At 36.6% G+C, this 20,110-nt stretch overlaps 1 protein-coding gene across 7 annotated transcripts in view; it reads left to right on the top strand.

The window, feature by feature from the left end:
• SLC4A10 (solute carrier family 4 member 10) overlaps positions 1 to 20,110 on the top strand; it is a 172,380-nt gene that overhangs the window by 53,095 nt on the left and 99,175 nt on the right. For 5 of the 7 annotated variants that reach the window (XM_080399111.1, XM_080399108.1, XM_080399107.1 and 2 more), the window contains one exon: positions 19,254 to 19,335. In XM_080399111.1, coding sequence (XP_080255237.1) covers positions 19,254 to 19,335 — 82 coding nt within the window. Of the gene's footprint in view, positions 1 to 16,233; positions 16,427 to 19,253; positions 19,336 to 20,110 lie in introns of all 7 variants that reach the window. The other 2 variants (XM_080399110.1, XM_080399109.1) reach the window with 1 other exon arrangement.

Here is a 20,110-nt window from a genome sequence, read left to right as displayed (position 1 = left end):
TTTTTAATGTTATGGAGGAGAAAAGCTTTTGAAAATAGCTTTGCTTAATTCATAGCTGCTATTTTAGTGATGAAACCTCCTGTTGTTTTGAAATGTCTTATATGGAATCTATGTCCCCCAAAGCCAACTGATATAAGCAGAGAATAACTCCTACAGGGAAAGGTTACGCTTTAATATTTTGAGCCAAGCACATTTTAAAGTAACTGAATAAACAGATACCATCTAGTACAAAATGTAAACTGTGGGCAACATGAACTCCAGGGATTCATAAGTTGTGTTTTTAGTCAACTCACCAAAAATTATTTGTTAATTGCTAGTGGAAACCCAGAGCATGCACAGAGCTCTCAAATGTTCTCAACTGATGCAGCAACCATCAACTGATACGAAATATTTAGCTAGGTGCATTGAATGAAAATGTAAAACAGGCATTAAGTGACATGAGGGAGTGTTGAGGCATTGTCAGAATTTGCTCGTTTTTATAACAGCTTTCCCCTTTTCCCCCAGGCTGCTTAAATAAAACAAAAATGTCTGTAGGAGCCTTCAGTAATTCAAGATTCATCTGTTTCTCTCCTAATAACTTAATGAGTTCACTTGTTTAAATTATCTTTATTAAAGATTTTATGCAGGCATGCAGTCATTAAAATACATGCAAGAAATCATACCCATATGGTTTACATCCACATTTAATGCAATTAAAAGTATTTTAACAAAAGCAATATCAGTTTTATGTCCCAGTCCTGCGATTAAATTTTTCCAGGAAAAGCAGTGTTGCTTTTAAGCCTGAATCCTGCAAGTGAAACAGTAGAGAGATACCTTGTCCTTGCATGAGTAAGGGGAGCTGCAGCTGAATAATTCCATTTGGATGTGGAGCCTGTTTGACAATAGGAATTTGCACAGTGGAGACCTCATGGCAACCTCATTATATTAGGAGGTTAATTATGCTTTAGGGGGGTTTCTGTCTAAGAGTTAGCCATGCCAGGTCAGTTATACCAGCTGATGTCACCCTTTAGTTCGGTTTTTAAAGGTGTTTAAGTTTTTATTTTCTGTTTTCCTGGTAAGTTTGTCTGAAATACTTTAAACTTGAAAAAAAAAATATCAGACTTCTCTTCCCCCTTTTTTTCTCCCCATTGTTCATCTAACTTTTCTATTCCTGTTCCAGGAATAAATTTTGGTGAATATAAAATGTTAGACTTCATGTGTGTGTGTGTCCTAAGTTGTGATATGCACAGCTTCTCTTTAAAATTTAAACTTAGGGAACTCTTAGTGTATAATAAAGAGAAGGTTGCTTGGTGTTACCACAGTGTTGACTGCCATGTAACATGTGTAATGGAGTATACTGAATGATCGTTAGGAAAATCTAATACATATGGAAAATTCAAGATGATAGTTTTGTAACAATGACAGTAATATAGTGATTTCTTATGGTGTTGTATATTCTGCTGAAGGTTATTCCTGGGTGCTTAGATTCCACATGGCAAGTGTAGACCTTGTTCTGTGAGTGCTACTACAGAAGAAAGTCAGTGTCTGGTAACTGTGAGTGGATGTTTAGGGTATCAATTGAGGTGGCGATTTTTCAAATCACCAGGACACAGGATTTAATGGAGGTGGCTGGATATTGCCAGTAAAATTACCTAATGTACAAAATGTGAAACATACAGAAATGAAAAGCTATCTTGATGTTGTTCTTTTGTCCCAGAAGGAAGCGATGACCTTGTTCTACAGGAACTTGGTTGCCTTGTTGCCTTCACCAGACTTGTCCCCTCTGTGCTAGATCTCGATGTACTGTTACCAGTCCTTCTGCACATAGTCACGAGTGAATTTCTCATTTAGTGAGTGTGTTGCAGTGACTCACTGGGCTTGGTTATTGCCCGGTCTGCCTTCTGCTCTCCTCCTCCTCCTCTTTCCTGAGCGGTTTTCTATTTTGTAGGGTGCAGATGTGCTGAAATTTCTCAGCCATCTAACTTCTAATGCAAAGATGTATATTTGCTGTGGATGCCAGTGAGAGATGTAATCTGTGCTGTCAAAAGTAGTTACTAGCATTGCCTTGTGTCCTGAACATCTACAGTAGCAGCAACCTCAGCACAGATCTGAGACATGCTCTGGGTCCTTCTCTTGTTTGCTCCAACAGATAACAAGTGTTAAATTGTTTCCTTTTTAGTATCCTTTGCAATTGCTGAGACAGGGATTAAATTTACATTTTTAGCAGTGTCTGTATCATCAGCCATAAACAAATTTCCCTCATAATTGCTTAGATTTTATTTCCCTCATGGGCCTCCTTTTATGTCCATAAAAATGTCATTATCAATTTCTAGTTTCCTTTTAATTTTCCTGTCTTTGCTTGGCTACTCTTGTACGCACCTATAGATCTATAATTTAGTACAGGAATGTAAAGAATAGCACCTTCATCTTCTACTATGCACAGCATAAAATTTCTTCACTTGAAGGATCTTTTATACTCTTAATTCAGTCATAGCAAACAAGAATCAGGCTCTTTGGCTTTGGAGACTTTTGGTGCCCGGTTCTATACAGAGCTGGGCAGCAGGGTTCCTATAAAGTAAATGGGTTAAGCCCTGGAGCTGTTACTGGGAAGGCAGAGGCATCCATTATGGGAACAGTATGTTCATCACCATATATCTTCCTCTCTTGGTTTACGGTTTACCCATTTGGGGTAGGCATAATGATTTACACTAATGTAGCAGGCAATTGTGGAACAAGACTGCTCTTCTCAGAAAACAGCAGAAAGTTACATCACTTCCAAGAGAAGAAGCACCTCATGCTCAGTATCCCTCACTCTGGGAGACTGTGTGTGTTAATGAAGGCAGGGTTTTCTTTGCGGCTTCATTCCTAGTGCAGTTCTGCTCAGTTTGAACTTACATGTATTTATAACTTCCTAGTCTCTTGCCTGAGGACCTCTTGATCAATATCAGCACAGGACTGCATATCTCCTTCAGATACCTCAGTTGCCATGTCTTTCCCTGGAACATTCTACAGGCTTACTGGTTGATTGTTTACAAACACTGGAAATCTTTTTAGAAGTTTACATCATATGTGTCGTATTCCAGTTCCAAGCTGAGTTCAAGTAATCCAGTTCAAAGGTATGAGAGGTGGTTTCAAGCAAGGATGTTACACACGTGTTTAAGAACGTATTTAAAAACCAAGGTGGACAAATACAAGACAATAATATCATATAGAGTTTCCTTTTTTTCATGGACAGATTAAAAAAGTGGTAATTCTTTGGCATGTTGGCATGAGTATTACTTTTGTGATTCAGGGTGATGAAAAATGAACAAGATTGAGAATAATCATAAAATTTTCAGTGGAATAATAGCAGTATCTATTAATGAAACTATGCACAGGATTTATTGACTTTATGCTACTGAAAAGAAGACGTTTCTTATCTTTTGCTTAGTAATTAAATATGTCACTTGCTGCTTGCCCCTCTCCATTATATTTTTAGTGGGTGAATAACAAACAGGATGGACAGAGTGCTGGTTGAGCTAAACTGGCCATTCCAGCAATTGTGAGGTGAATGGGCAGGCTTCGTGACTGTCCTGGGCCAGGCAGATCCACTGCTAAAGGGAGAAGTGGGGACATTTGCTTTTACTGGTTCTTTCATCACTTAGCTCTCTATGAAGAATTTCAGTTTAAATGTAAGCTGTGCAGGAAGATGCAGTTTCAGTCTTTTGTGGTCTTATAAACATTTCGAGCCTTTTTTGTTTGAAGGCTAGACAAAGTTTCAAGGGAGATTTCAGTTCTGTTCTTCTGACTTCCTACTATTGCTTCTAGTCTCTCATTTTTTTTTCTATGCTGTGTCCCAGTTTAAAATATGCTCATTCTGTTTCTAAGCAGAGGAAAGCTCTTTATGATATGCACATTTTTAAGTGTTCTGTTGTGGTCCATGGCGATGCTATAGTTTAAAATAAAAATTATCTGGAATCTTATCTAGCTCCCATTCTGCTGGGTTCCCATTGACTACACAGGAGCTGTGCAAGGAGCAAGTTACTGTAGGATTTCACATACATTTTGGGGAGCAATATCTTTGTGTGTCATGATCCAGTCTGCTGAGAATTCGACCACTTGGAAATGGATTTGTAATCCTGATGGAAATCTGCTTCCTTGAGTTTTGAATTCTGCCTTATTTACATAAAGAGATGAAATTATATTACAGCATTAATGTTTTGAAGAAAATAAAATTATTACACATAACTCTTAATCCTTTTCTAAATGTTGGTGCCCCTTTGGTTTTGAAGTGTGCATATTTGTGACTTTAGCATATCAGTGACAGGGAAGGAGTGGATTTCAGTTACCTTTTTTCTTTGTTTGTTTTTTTCTTTCTTCCTTCCATTGGACCTTCCTTCTGTCTGTCCTTCATTTCTTTTCTTCTCAGGCAAATCAACTCTTAGAGCTTTAATATGTTAGCTGAAATCTGTGGTTCCTTTATATGACAGACCTGATTGCACCTTCATTTGGGGACAAAAGTGTAACTTCCTGGGATAGGTATGATTTAGAATACATTAGCTGGCCTTGTTTTGTTTACAGCCCTTTGCCTTCAGAAATCTTCTACTTGAAAACATTCGTTGGTAAAATTAAGTATTAGACATATTAGCTGTGATGTTGGGCTTGGAAAATAATAACTAGGCTTAAATAACAAAACAAGCTCCTTTAAAAAAACCCAAACACTCCCTCCCCAATAACACAGACATTTATACATCCAAGGATGCAGAACATTTGACCAGTTGTACTATTTACTCTCATGTACTATACCTTGAGAAGAATTAAGTATGCTTTTCTGGCAAATGATCCATAAATATGGTCAAAATTCCTGAGAGAATAGGGCTCAGGTCAGTCCAGTTTTACATTACAAAAGATTTATTAGCGTATGTTGACATGAACTTCTAATATAGTTACAGTGTATGAGTACAAAATGCCTTGACCAATGCTGCTTGTATGGACTTGGCGTGCAATGTAAGCTTCAGTGGGTTGAGTCTTTTCCTAATATAACTATGTCACAGCAAATCATCCTTATCAACTAGCATTTTAAATCAAATGTGATTTGTTAAAACAACTAATGTGTGTCAGAGAGCACATATGTAACAGCTTCAGATAACAGAAGTTCCAAGATATATGAAAGAGCAACAATCAGGATGGTACTGTTTCCTTTCTCTTGTTATTTTTGATTTCTTTATTGGTGCTTGTTTATCTCTTTGCTTTTTGATGCTTTTCATGCTCTTTTATCAACCCATGTCTGGATTACACTTTTATTACACTTCTTTTGGTATTTTCTGTCCTTCTTCCCTTAAATTACATCTGCCTCTTCTTTGTGCCATTTCTGTCACTTCCTTTTTTCCTTCAGGTGTAAAACTCATCGCCTCCATTATCTGGTCTTCCTTTTATTTTCTTGAAGTTACTGGAATGTTACAGGTCTCAAAGAACTGGAGGTTGTCTTTTTACCTCTTGCTGTTCCCTCCAGCCCACAGAACTTTGTTCCCTTGTTTAGCAGCACTGCCTCATCTATGGTGCTTTCTGTGGAGACTGTTATCTCCAACAATATCCACTTTGAATTTGGGTCAGAAGAGGTGGTACTTTTGTGCTGGTGCTCTTAAGCTCTGCCTGCTCCTAGCTTTTTATCCTTATTTTTTTTTTTAACAATATTTTTTTTCCTGCCTGTCTTTCTGATGTTTTTATGGTCTGCATGCACACAGCTTTACCTATTCCCATCTCTGTCTGACTTTGACTTGCAACTTTCTTCCATTTATAATTTCTCACACTTCAGTTTCCATCCATATGGATAACCATCCAACTCTGTAGCTGCCCTGGTGCTGCTGTTTCTCATTTGAATTGTGTACCATGTGCCAAATCAGAGCTACATACTTGAGTTGGTCTTCTCTATGTGCTGTGTTCCCTGAGTTAATTTTCAGTGGTAATGAATTGAACTTTTCCAATTTTTATTGTCTCTCTCTCTCTCCAAGAATGGGACTTTGTAAAACTTCTGTTCTGTTGATCTTGGATGACTTCTTTCCTGCTATCTCCTTTATTCCTCTATACTTCCCTTTATCAGTTTATCCGTTCCCTTTAGGCTCTGTGTTTTTGTTCTTCTCATACAGTTCCAAACCCTTCTGACAATTCATGGTCCTGGCTGACTCCCAGTATCCACTTTCTCAGTTCCTAATGCCATCTGCCATGCTTCAGAGATACTGCTGACTCTTCCTGGTGGAAATATTTTGATTCTGCTGACTTTTTGTATTTCTTAATTTTTGTCATCTATTATGAGTATCTTTGCTTGCAGTTTTGCATGTTGTATATTTTTTATTAGCTGTGTAGCCCTCCATTCAGCTGATCTGTTCCTCCCTCTCTCCATGTGAATTTCTTTAACTAGCCAACTAAGGTAAAAATTCAAGCTTTCTCCTTGTTTACTGAAACAGACATTAAGATTTTGTTTTGTAGTCTTTGAACCTTTTCCAATGAACCTATCCCTGTCCCTAACCACCTTCTGCTGTTCTTTTTTAAATTTCTGTTTCTCTCCTTGAATTCCTTCTCATATACAAGAAATATGCCCAACATGAAACATTCTTCATCTTCAGAAGTTTCTATTCACCAGATTACTGTCCTATCCCTAGACCTCCTTCATGTTTCCACCCCTTTAGTAGGCTTTGCACCATTGTCTTAATTTCTTGTCTTCTAATGCCTTTCTAGAACTGCTCACTTCTGGTTTCTGTCCTTTGTGCTGAAATGTATCTCACGAATGTTCCACTTGACTTCTTCCTGGAGGAATTCCAGGCTAGTCCTTTATTCTCCTCCACTCCATCTGTCATCTCTCTGCAATGCTATGTTATAGTCTTCACTAAATTTTGTTGTTCTTAGACATTTGTAATTTTGTCCTTGTTGATTCTCTCTCTTTTCAGACTTAGTTTCTTATTGGGTGGGTTTCCCTCTCCTCCTCCTCCTCCTCCTCCTCCTCTTTATGTATGTAGGTGTGTATTTAGATCTCTCAGGAATCCGTCCTCAGCCTTTGCATCCTCCTCCACACCTTACTTCAGATAATGTAGTCATAAACATAATCTTTATGAAGGCATTGCTACTTTATTTTTTAGTAGTCTTGCCTTACTCTGGTTAAACTCTACCCATCTCAGAAATTTTCTTGGTCTTCAGTGGTCACTAAAAATATGATCATGTCAGAAAAAACTCCTGGGTTTTCTTTCCTTTCCTGATGTGCTATTCTTGGTCTATGCAGCTCTGAGGTCTGACAGCTCCTGTTTGTCCATATAGCCGTAAATCAGATTGAAGGCCTGCTTTTCTTAACACCATGACTGTTAGCATCTCATCTGCCTGTCTGGCGTTAATGCTCTACAGCTTTGCTTCACTTGATTACTGGTGTTAATACCACCCTTGCTTATCACTCTGCCTACACCACTTGTTTTTTAAAGTTTATATGCCCATCTTCACAAACACAAACTTATAGTCCTTCTTTTAAAAGCTTTACAACTTGCATTCTCCTTTCCCTTCCAAGAGAGAGGTATTTTACCACGAAGTTGAATTTTGTGTTTGCTGTAGTGGCAGCATTGGTTTTGATTTCCCAGTTGCTATTCATCTTACAAGTGCACTTTCTCTTACTGTGCCCAGTCTTTGTTCAAGCTCTTCCCTTAAACTCCTTCTGTAGTCTATAAAGTTAAGTATAACCTGTTAATGACTGGGCAGGCGTGTTAATTGTGCACATCTTATTATACTTAGGTTGCCAAGTATTCTTAACCTGAGGGTATTTATTGTTTGTATACCTACAAGCTATAATGTACTATTATTTATAACTATTTCAATAGTTATATAATGTAAAGGTCCTTTATTTGAATTATTGATGGTCATATCACGCATATATTTGCAATGTGTATGTCAATGGAGCTCACAGACACTATTATCTTTCTCCACACATGCATACTTGTACATATTTAATAACAATGCAATTAAAGAAAAGGTAGGCAGAATTTGCATATGTAAGGAAGGATACTTAAAAGATCAAATACAGATCAGCAGATTATTATTTTTTGTTTAGTGCCTACATTGACAACATGACAGAAGAGGAATAGTGTATTGTTCTAAGCCTGGTACAATCTTCTAATAAATGAACAACTGATCCATGTAGCTTGTGGCATAATGTTTAAATTATAAGAATTTTTCTTTCTTGAATCCATGAATGAAATCCATTCTTTAACAAAAGGAGATGGTGGTGTCTTGGCAAGGAAGGGTATGAAGAGCATCTGCTGTATATTATTTTTCAACATTGTGCCTGTAATTGTTTTCACTTTAGAGCAGTATAGTGAAATACAAGTAACGATATGTAATTAAAAAGAAATCATTACTTGTGTTGTGTCAGTAAAACTTGACATCTAGTAATTTCTGCCATTTTCTCAAAATAGTGAACACTGGGGACATTTAAGTTAAGGAGATGGAGTCTGAAAGATAAAATTTAATGTGATACTTGTTATCTAGTAAATAGATACATAAACAGGTAAATACTATGCCTGTGAGAAGGATTGAAAAACAATTTTGCTTTGGAAAAGTTTCCCTACTAAAACAGGAATGCAATCCTGACAGCCTTTCTATTTCAAATATCATAGCTTCCATCACCAAAAAGACTCCCAAATTCCTAAAATAGACAACAGTTAAAGGTTAGCTAATACCCTTCAAAGCTCTGATGGAGATCATTGTATCCTTCCTTGCTGTTCTCTATTGCATATGGGCATTATGAGAAAACTGACAGTGAAAATAATAATGCTTTTTTTTTAAACAATAAAATCCTGTCATATAGAAGCACTGACAAAACATGTATAAACTGGTAATGCCATGTTCACATTTACTTTCTATTCTAGTAATACTTGTCCCTTTTTCCTTCCAAAAGTCATGTTCTGTAACTTCAATAGAAAGTGCTGTTAAAGTCCTATCAGTTGTTTCTAACTTTTAGCTTGTTTTTGTGGTCAAATATCTTGGTAGCGTAGGACAACAAGGTCATGGAAGTGATGATGTTTAAAGTTTTCAGATTACAGCAGACAAGCAGTTTGTACAAGTCTAATTCTTAGATCTCTGAGAGGTAGAAAGACCAATTTGAACCAGTTTATAATTCATATTTACCTTTGATTCTTTGGCAGCACATTTCAAATTCCTGATTATCTTGTGTGCTTGCACTGTCAAGATTTTTAAACTATACAGATCCCTTGTTATCTAGTCCACTGTCATGATCACTCACTTTCCCAATATATTTTGAGTGAGTCTTTGATATGAAAATTCTCTTTACAGTGCAGTATTTCATTCCCTGGGCAGAAATGATGCAGGTTCAAACTTGGTGTCTGAAATCTGTTTATTTCTCAGAACACATTATCAGTTTTATTCTCTTACTTCTTTTCTGCCTTTCCTTTTATTTTCCTCCATTGCTGTTGCATTGTTTACTGCTTTTCTTAATCCCTGTGTGAATTAATTAAACTACCTGAACTTTCAGATAGGAGATAATATAATCAGTGGCTTGGAGGACATAATTATTTTTTTTATCTTGGTGAATAGAGTGGCTGCTAGCTGCTTTCTCAGGCATTGCCCTCTGCAGTCATCATGGCTTACTGATGATCTGAGGCAGATAAAGGGTGAGAGCCAAGATAATCAGAATGTCATTGTCTAATTATGAGATGGAGAATTTTTCTTGTCTTATGCTGTGACTTACAGACAGTGCAAAAGATCTCTTAATTTCCATTAGGGCAACTGTTCATTTGCATGCAGCAGAACATTTCTGGGTGATTCAAATCTGTGTTTTTCAATCACATGAATTACAGGTGCCTTGATAACAAAATCATATAGATCAACCTAAGTCTTTGGACGTAAGAAGTGCTGGGTCATCTGTTCTAGATTTTCTGCTGAAGTTACTCTCTGAAGATATAGGTGATTGGGGAACTCTTCAGGCTAAACCCTACATTCAAATTTATACATTTTGGCCAGTCAAAAGACTTGTCAGTTGTCTTCAAAGAAGTTATTTACAAGTTTCAGTTTAAAAAACCCAAACAAACCGAACACAATCTTCTTTTCTCTTCTGGAGGATAATAGATCATATAGAAGACAACTCTGAAGGACCCCAAGGAATACAATTTAATCTTTGGGCATGCAACAGAAAATTGTATGGTATTCTAAGCTGATTTTTCCCTGTCAATGGATGACAAAAGGGTCATACTATTTTTTTAACACTTCAGTTAATTTGTTTCAGTCAGGGTATGTTCACAGCTAGTAGAGCAATGATATTACTAGTGTTGGCAAACTTATTTGGAAGGTTAGCAATGAGTTTGGCTATTCAGAAATGATCACACTTAATCAAACTAGCAGTCTGTTTAGTTTACTATCCTGTCTCTCCAGACAGCCCAAATTGGAGTCTCCTAAGTCTCACCAATTTTCAGCCCATATTCAGTGACAATCTACCTAAGATCTTGCTTATCCTGTGGAAGTGCCCATCTCTTTGCACAGACTATTAGAAAAGTTGATGGTGGTCATGTCTAATTAAGGCAACTTTAGTTAGGTACCAGAAGTTTTATCAAATTAATCTGAATTTAGAATATCTCTGTCCTGGAACATCCTCCTTGCTGCTTTGATTAATTCTTGGATTGTGCTTGTGGAGACTGTTTGTCAAATACAACTGAAAATTGTGGGTATGTCTGAGAAACAGTAGAATCACTGAAAATAATATCAGTGTTTCTGAGAGGGAGTTAATCTTGATTATACTGGCTTGTAATGTAAAAATAAAAAAAGGTAGCGTTTTGAACTATGGTTGGCATACATTTGTATGTAAGAGGTGCAGACTCTACACTACATTATTTTTGTGGCTGTAAGGGAAGAGAAAAAAGTTATCTTTCCTGTGGTGTAGCTGCTGTTAAAAGGTTCTAATTAGTTGCTCGTGACCTCTTTTCTTCTTTGCACTTGCTATTTCCACATGAGTAGCTGTTGCAAGAAGACTGCCTTCTATGATTCTTCTCCCTGACCCTATTTCTAGGCAAAGAAAGCTGGAAGCATGTAATCTTTTCTGAGACTGAAAGCAGATCCTTTGAGATGGGAAGTGTATCCAACTTAAACCCCAATATATCATACTGCTGATTAAGAAACTGCCAATTAACATAATTTACTTGTCCATTTGCTGCCCAGAAGCTAATACCCTATTGCATAGTGGGCTAAACTCAGCACGTTTAACTTCTAACTACACCAAATAATGCTGCTATCCTGGATCTGTCCTCATCTGGCATTGGGCTGAGAGAGCCCAGACTAGCTAAAAGTAAATCTCATTTGGGCTTTGGATAAAGCCTTCACATCCATCTTCATGCTCTTGGACCACCATAGTAGTCTGATGTAGCCATTTCTATGAAGTGAGAAAAGAGGATTTCAGTTAATGGGACTACACTAGGATGACACAAGACATTAGAATTATAACCACAGAGGAAAAAATAACCATGCCTCAGATTGAAATCTGTGCTGTTCTCACCTTCGTAACTTTTAAGTATTTGACAGTGTAGTAAAGAAAAATATGAAGCAAAGGGAGTAAAATCCCATATGGATGTGACCCAACTTCTACATCCCTTAAATACTAGTAAGGAACACACATTTGTTCAGGGGTCTGACTGAGACTAGCAATTGAATAAAGATGAGGTTACAACTCCAGCAGATGTGATACGATAAGAAGGAAGGGAAGAAGTTTCAAGAATTTTAATATGACTGAAAATGTTCATAATATGACTGAAAATGTTCAAAGGAACATAATAGCTTAAGTGCCTTGTTCAGGTTTTGTAAGGTGCTCAAATAATTTAGGCATTCCTGATAATTTTACTCCGAGGCATGCAAAACATGGCAAGCATAGTTGCAATTAAATGTAGGTGCTTAAAACAGGTACCAGAATCCAGAAAGAATGTAACAACATTATTTCATTGTTATATCCAATGCTCCATCAGGTTTATCAAGCCTTTTGACTGGGAACGTTGGTTTGTTTGTGGTGTCTGTCATGTCCGTGTGTTGTCCCCCCCTATTTTGTTGCTGCAGCTATTAGTACAACAGAGTCCTTTTCTGGTGGGAAAGTGCAGAGAGAGAAAGTGGGGCATCTACAGCATGAAATTAAGCTACTATTTTGTCTTGATTTTCCATTTTATATTCTTTAGATAGAAATCTTGTATTCAGTTGAATAGGTGCATGAAGAATAGATAAAGTAACATATTTGTCTTGCAAATGTAAGAAACATATTGTTTCTACCTAAAATGGCTTTTCTAAGAAAGAAGGTTCCTTATCAAATGATAAGGAAATATTCTAGTAATTGTGAATTAATTTATGCATCAGTTCATAGTGGCTGTATTGTGCATAATGGTATGAAACCAGCACAGGATGCTTCAATGTAGATAAACACAGGAATTACATGTATTAGCATATTACATGAGCATTCACTTGTTTGTAAAACTGCTTTGTGTTATTAGTGCATGCATTTTCTGCTTGTGTTCCATCTCATTACATTTATAACAATATTATGTGTCTAGATTTAATGTCTGCAATGATTATGTATGTTTATATATTACAGGAGTTGTATTATTTCATTAAATGTGTGCTCAGTCTCAGGTCAGTGGCAAATCAGTTCTTTGAAGCCATTGCTGATTAGTGCAAATTTAGCAGTGTTGCAGAAGATGGTATTTCTTTATTGAGTTATGCTAAACAGTATCTTGGCTTTTTCTATAAAAAGAGAAAAGAGGGGGAAAAGACAGAGAAGGATGCTTTTATGCATATGACATGCAACCCTGAGGAAGATGCAAATCTGGAATGAAAACTAATTGCTTTCTACACTGTTGCATAGCCTGAACTATGTGGAGTAGGGCTGACCAAGAAGAATATGTGCTTTATGTTAACTAGTAGTGATTACTGCAGAAAGCTGCCACAAAACCAGTACAATTAAAGGGACAGTTTTAAAAACAATACAGAACAGACCTTATTGCATTATAAATGTGTTTGGATGGACCTTTTTTGGTAGAGGGGAAAGGAATATAGTATAGCTAGTGGAATGGAAAAGCAATTAAATTTCATCAGAAAGATAAAATTAACTGTATTTTCTACCTCAAAAGATTGCTAAATATGATTATATGTAATACAAGCAATTAAACACAATAATATTCAAAAAGTTGTTTTTTTTCTTTTTCCCCTGTGCTTGTGTTCAGAAAGAGAAAAGAATTTAGCATTTAAATTGTGGGCATACACATGGTGCACTAAATCAGTTTTGTGTGACTGCCTGTTCAAGGACAGTTTAAAGGACAAGGTTGAACATGGCAGTCAGAACTGATTTGCCTCCTACAACAGGGACGCATCCATCTACACGCAAACAGTTTTTTAGCCATTTAGGATAATTGCCTTTACAAGATATTTCCAATATGCTCTTGGCAGCTCATAGGTTCAAAAAGCTCACTTTTCTGTATCTTTAATAATGCCATTTTTATGAAAAGTTAAGCTGAACTTAATCAAAATGATCTTAAAAATACAAATATCATGTAATGGGTCTGTGAAATAAATACAACACAAAGTGATAATGCTGGAATATCTTCAGACTGAGAAGGCAGTCATGATATGTATGTGATGGCTAGATAAATGTTCAGAATTTCATTACAGACCATTTGAAAGTTGAATACACAGGGTTTATAACACTGACTTAATGATAAATTATATAAACTGAAATGAATATATTACAGAGTTCCATCTTTTAAGTCATGTAATTATTGATAATACAAAGTAACTAAATTAATTTTATATTACAGCTTTCTATCGTTTATAGGAATGCAGTATTTAATGTTTTATGCTGACAGACGTTCCTGAGTTCCAGATGGTATTTGAGAATTATGTAGGTTGTCTAATCATCAATAAGTGGCTTATATGGAGAAGCAATTAATACCATGATTATTTTCCTTATGAGTCAGCAGGTGTGTCATACTCATTATTTCTAGTGCAGAAAAAATCAAAATGGCTTTTGCTCTGCTATGTGTTTTACAGAAAGGAAGATGCTGAAAAAGGATTCTTTTTGGTTATGTTATGATTTGTGCTGTGGGCGCATTAAGAATTTAAATAAAACGGGAAAGGATTTTAACTGAAGGTTTAAAAACTCTGAAAAAAATTCTGGAATATGAATACTCTTTGTAGCTGATTTTTGTGTTGTATTTCAAAGGAAAGCAATCATCCAGTTTATTGAAAACACTGACCAAATATTGGAGGCAGAAAATAAAAGTAGCCAAGTGTGATGAAAATTAGATAATAAGGAGTAAGAAAAGAAATTTCTAGTTTTCCATGTAAAATGAAAAATCTAGTGTTACCCATTTTTACTTGTCTGTTCAAATTAGGTTAGCACCAAATATCATACCAGTGGAGCAGAGTACTTACCAAAGGAAGGACAGTGAGACGTATTCATTGCAACTGCTTAGTAATTTCCTATTGTCCTAACAATTTCCTATTTTCTAATACATATTATGGTTATACTATTATTTCATTTACTGTAGTGATCAGCACAGATGATCTTCAGTGAATGTGCAGTGTTCAGGTAGCTTTTAAGATACATGCAACAGTATATTTTAAGCTCATGTATTGGTTTTCCTTTTTTAGTGAATACATATAATAAATGTATACATAACTTCAGATCTGTGTATTGTCACCTAGACTTTAATCTACCTTCTTGTCATCCAAAATATGAGGAATATGTCCTAATTCCATCATCCAGAAATATACTGAAGTTCTACAAGTGTATGTGTCTACGCTAGCACATACATATTTAAAAATCTGTTTCATATGCCTTTGTACAGATCCACTTCTTTCCACTCAATCATCTACCACATGATGAAAGCATAGACAACTATAAGTGCTGTAACTAAAACCACCCAAACCCAGCTGTCATAAAATGATGTTTCTTAGCTTTTCTAAATGTGTATTTTCTCCAATAATTAAATTGAACTGAGGTGTGGAAGGGCAGTGCACAGTTCTGGGAGGTGACAGACAGGTTTAAGGATCAACGTCTTTGCAACACATTATGAATTGCAGTTAGGGCTGTATCATAGCTAAAGAGGGTCATGGTCATGTTTGGAAGCTTTCTTGGGAGGTCATTTATCTCGCTTTGGAATATCCTGGGTAGTGAGCTTTATTAGTACATTGGTGGAAAGCACACTTCCGATGTTTGTTTTCAGTTTCTAAGCCGTGGGCCTTTTATTCCTTCTAACCAAGACACACACAATTCCTGGCAAGAGTTGCAGCCTCACTTTATACTCTGATAAGTAGGTTGTTGATATAAGAGTTGAAAAATCAGTACTCCTAGCACTCATGGCGACCTTCTTCCTTCATGACTGCATACCAAAAAGTAGAAGCCAGACGTCTTTGAAGGTGGTTTATTTCCTTTTAATTTTGTTCAATTTCAAATACATATTTCAATGTTACAACATGCAGTTGCACTGTAGAAGATGCAGAAGATGACTCTACTGTCTGCTTTTCTATACTCACTGCTTTGTTTAAACTTCTAGTAAGAAGGGATAAAAATAGTAACAACTGTTTATAAGACTCTTTCACTAAAATAGATTTTTTTTCTGTGAAATTTATACAGCAGATGCTGCTGTGTGAAGGTCATTTCAGCAGTCATTTTGAAAATGTAAGAGGTGCAGTCATGGACTGAGTAGAGTTGCTGACCCCTGATCTCTAAGGAACTTGTGGTTTCCATGTGAAAGCCTTGGCTTTTTCTTACTTTTTAAATTCTGGATATATTATTTCTTCTGCCATGTGTTTGCTGATATTTTATTGCTTTAGGGGAATAGTTTTGTGCCTATATTTCAGGCAAATCATTGTGTGATAACTATATAAAACCATAAAATATTAACAAATACAATTAAAAAGAGAGAGAAATGTTAGGTTGTTTACAAATATATGACAAGTTTATTTTTATGTAAACTTTGTCCACTGAAGTTGTCAAAGCTGTGCACTGTAAAACTACTACAAGGTATTAATATATGTTGGTTTGATGTCAAAAAAACATTTTATGCCTAAATGTTGATTTTTATCAATCTGTTGTTTCCTATCATCATCTCTTCACATGGGTAAACTTTCCTAAATTGAATGACTTAGCACTTCTGTAGTGCTTTACAGTTCTGAAATGCTGTGTGAATATTAATTATGGCAGAGCAGCCCGGTGAGAAAGGTAGATAAGTAAGTATTATTATCCCTATTTTACAGATGGGGAAGCTGAGGCACAGAGATTAAGTGACTTTCCCAAGGCCACACAGCAAGTCAGTGGTGGCAGATCCAGGATTAGCACTCGAGAACTTCCTGGATCCCTCTCCCATGCTTTAAGCAGTAGACCACAGTGTTCACTGGACTCAGCAAGCAACTCATTGCAATAATGGACAGTTCCAAGGACTCATACCTGGTCAGTGTGCCCACACATTTGTTTGCAGACTGCTGCAGTAAGTCAGTATGGTTTGAATACCCCAGTCCTAGCAGATTTATGCACTATGTAAAATTTCTGACCTTCTTCATCTTCAAATGGGGTGAAAGGAAAAAGCAGTAGAATTCTGACATAAACATGGCATGGTTGTGAAAAACATCTAGTTTTCCTGCCTTATTCTGATCCTGCTGAAACTGATGGGCAGAACTGCAGTTGATTCCTGGCTTTGAGGATGTTAGTGTGGAGGTTGGTGGCTGCTTGGTATGTTAAAAGTCATCCAGAGCATGAATTCTGTCTTCCATGACTGTCTTATGGTTAGTCTTGCCTATACTTTCCGTTTGAAACTGCAATGTATTGCAACACTTAAAAATAATAATTCAATAATTTTCCTGAAAAGCTAATATGCAGAACGTTACCAACTGAAATTAAGTTTCCCTCTCTAGTATTCATGGGAAAGCAGAGCAGTCTCCCACTGTTTTTACTTCTATTGTGACAGTACTTACCTTCAAATGAGATTAAGACCTAATTGCACTAAACTACTGGTTAGCCCTTCTCTTCTCCCCTCCTCCAAGGAGGCATTACAGGAATCACAGAAATTGCTTCTACGCTAAATATAGTGTGACTCTTGCACTGGTAAATGCAAGGTGGCTTTCCTACTGCTCCCCGGGAAGTGAGAGTGTACAGTGCAAGGCCTGTTTAATTGGACTTTGCTCAGTTTGACAAGTGAATTGGCAACAACTCCCAATTAAGCTGTTTTTCCTTGTAATATTAATGGAATAAACCCACTTCTGAGAATGAGGCAAGGCCAAGACTTGCTATGACATTACAAGAAGAGGAGGCAGGGAAGAAAAAGATTGCCAGAAGCTGAAAACTAAACACATAGGAAAGGAGAAGTCAAAGTGTATGAGCATATTTTGATAGATTATTAATTAATTTATTTTTAATTTACTTAGATGATCTGTAAGGGTTTTAAACTGTCCAGCAATGTAGTATTTTCCCCATTGTAAATTTTCCCTAACATTGCTTCCATAAGGCCTTTTCAGGACCAGTAAAATACTGATGGCTATGTCTTCTGCCAGACTAGCACTACTGCTGTGGCTGTAATACCTGGGCTTTGGCATTCTGCCTAACCACTCAACCAGGAGCATGGCATCATGCCAGCATGACAAAGATGCCCAGTTATGTCTAACTGCTTAAAATAATGGATTCATTTTACCTAAGATGATCGAATGATTTGTGCAAAATTATACTGCCCTGGTATGTCTTAATAGATTATTAGCTAATTCTAAATTATTAAAAGACAAAACAGTTTCAATGGAAGACCTTTTCTTATTGTGAGATTTTAGTTACATACTATTATCTGCGGGAAAGCTCTAATAAAGACACTGTAACACTCTCAGTCTCTCTTTAACAGCCCAGATGCTTGGTGTGACACATTCCTAGGATTTTTCTATATAAGATAGCTACAGCATGACAGCTATTTTTAAAAAAGAGAGGAGCTTGAAACAAAAACTTACATCCAGAATGTACGGCATCCAGCTCTAGATGTGAATCTTTTTGCCTGGGGCATCTGCTCTTTAAGGAGAGGTGCTGATGTAGTTTAATTTCTTGTTATATTCTATTGCGTTCTATATATAGATATATATTGAACATGTAACATTGCTATTCAAATCCCCCTGCTTCAGACTTCCTTTAAGATACCAATTTTATGTATCAAAATCAAGCAGTTCTAGTTCTAATATCACTTACTAAAACCTTTCCACTAATGACAAGTAAATATATATTCATGATATAGTAACTGATGTTTTTCTATAATTCATCCTTTTTTCTTCTTCATCATTTACTGGAAACCACTCTAAATCATATTGTGAAATACAGGTTGTATTTAGCAACTGTTTTTTTACAATTGGTGATGTCAAACTCATAGTGAAGCCAATATTCATTTTAGCACAGCATCCAGTGCCTTTTTGCTGAACTCTCAAAATAATTCTCTTAGGGAAATTTGATATTATTTCCCCGCCCGCCCCCCCCCCCCCCCCCCCGTGTCAGAAGTGACTGAAATCACTAATTTCTGTGGCTTTTTTAGCCTAAGCACATTACACTAATTCATCACATAGTACTTTCACAGTGCAGCAAAGAATACAGTTAAAAGGCATGTATGACTGTAGTATAAAATTAAACATGAAACATATGTTCCTGAGGAAGAATAGCTTTTCTGTTTTCTGCTATTAGTATGTGCTATCTGCCTTTATTGAAATTACAGCTTGGTGTTTGTAAAGAAAAGCAAAAGCTTTGCAATTCACTTGTAAGCGAAGACACTTGTTTTCATGGTATTTAAGTTTTCTTTCATATCATATTGTCACTGAGTATCATTCTCTAGCTTTGCCAAAGTATGAGTGTTAGTGCTAATAATTTGGGAATTCTGTGTGTAGCTCAGGATCCTTGTATAAAGACAAAAATACGTGTGCAGTCCTGTTCTTCAAGAGTACAAGAATAAAGCTGCCTCAATCAGACATTTCTTCTCTCAGCTCTTTCAATGTCCTATTGACTCACATTTTTCTTAATTCTCAGTAACCAGTGTTTACTCATCATCTTGCAGGTTTTAAAAGGAGAACTTAGCTGTAATCATACCTCAATAAAAACTGGTGCATAAGGAATAGATTTTAATAAGGAAAATTAAAAAGTTTTTTGTTCCTGAGTAAGAAGAGTAAATGAATATTAAAACCATCTTTACTTCATAGTACTGCACAATCTTGCCAATAATTTCCAAATGAGAAGCAGCTTACCTGTCCTTTTTTCTGTTTTGCAGCGAAATGATGAAGAGGCTGTTGTGGACAGAGGTGGAACTCGCTCTATTCTAAAAACACATTTTGAAAAGGAAGATCTAGAAGGTGAGAGATTATTTTTCTGTGCATTACATTGTCTCTTTCTTCTAAAACTATTGAAATGCAATTCCAATGTGTAAACTTACTGACACTTGATAATATACACTGCAGAAACCACCAAACACCACCACGTAGAAGAAACTGAGAAATTGTGAGAACTGTCTTATGATATTGGCCTGATAATTCAGTCTCTGAAAGAGGCCCATTTCAGTTTGTTTGGTGGATCCCAAACTTATTCTGGTTACTACTGTATTTACACACCTGCATTGAGTTGTGTGACCCCCCAAGTCATAATGATTGGACAAAACTGAGTTTCTGTTTCACATATGATATCCCATCCTTGAGACTGAAACTTGCAGATTTTAATTGATAGTGGTGGGACATGGAAGGTTCTTTTGTCATAAAGGCCACAGGAACTAGCCAAAAAGAAATACTGAGATCTGGGGTGTATTTGAACATCCTACATCTGAAAAGTTAACTGCCTCTGGTCTAAAGAGATGTATCTCCAAAGAGATGTATCTCCATCCATCAGGTGCATGAACCTGAGCTTTCTAAATGCCTACCCTTGATCTCTGCCCCCCCGCCCTTTCTCTCTGGCTGTGTGACTCTATGACTTTCGTGTTTTCTGGTGCATGATGGCCATATTGATGATTTAATGTGAATACCAACACGATACACAGGAACTCCTTGTTCCTGCTTCCTTCAGCAGTGCCTCAAAAAGATGCAGACATGGCTGCATTTTGAAAGGGGCCTGGATGTGTCAGTGGGTATGAGATAGTCA

This window comes from Falco punctatus (genome assembly GCF_963210335.1).
Source record: "Falco punctatus genome assembly, chromosome: 8".
Classification (NCBI taxonomy): Eukaryota; Metazoa; Chordata; class Aves; order Falconiformes; family Falconidae; genus Falco; species Falco punctatus.
Note: the sequence above shows the minus strand (reverse complement) of the source record. Positions and strands in the feature narration are given on the sequence as shown.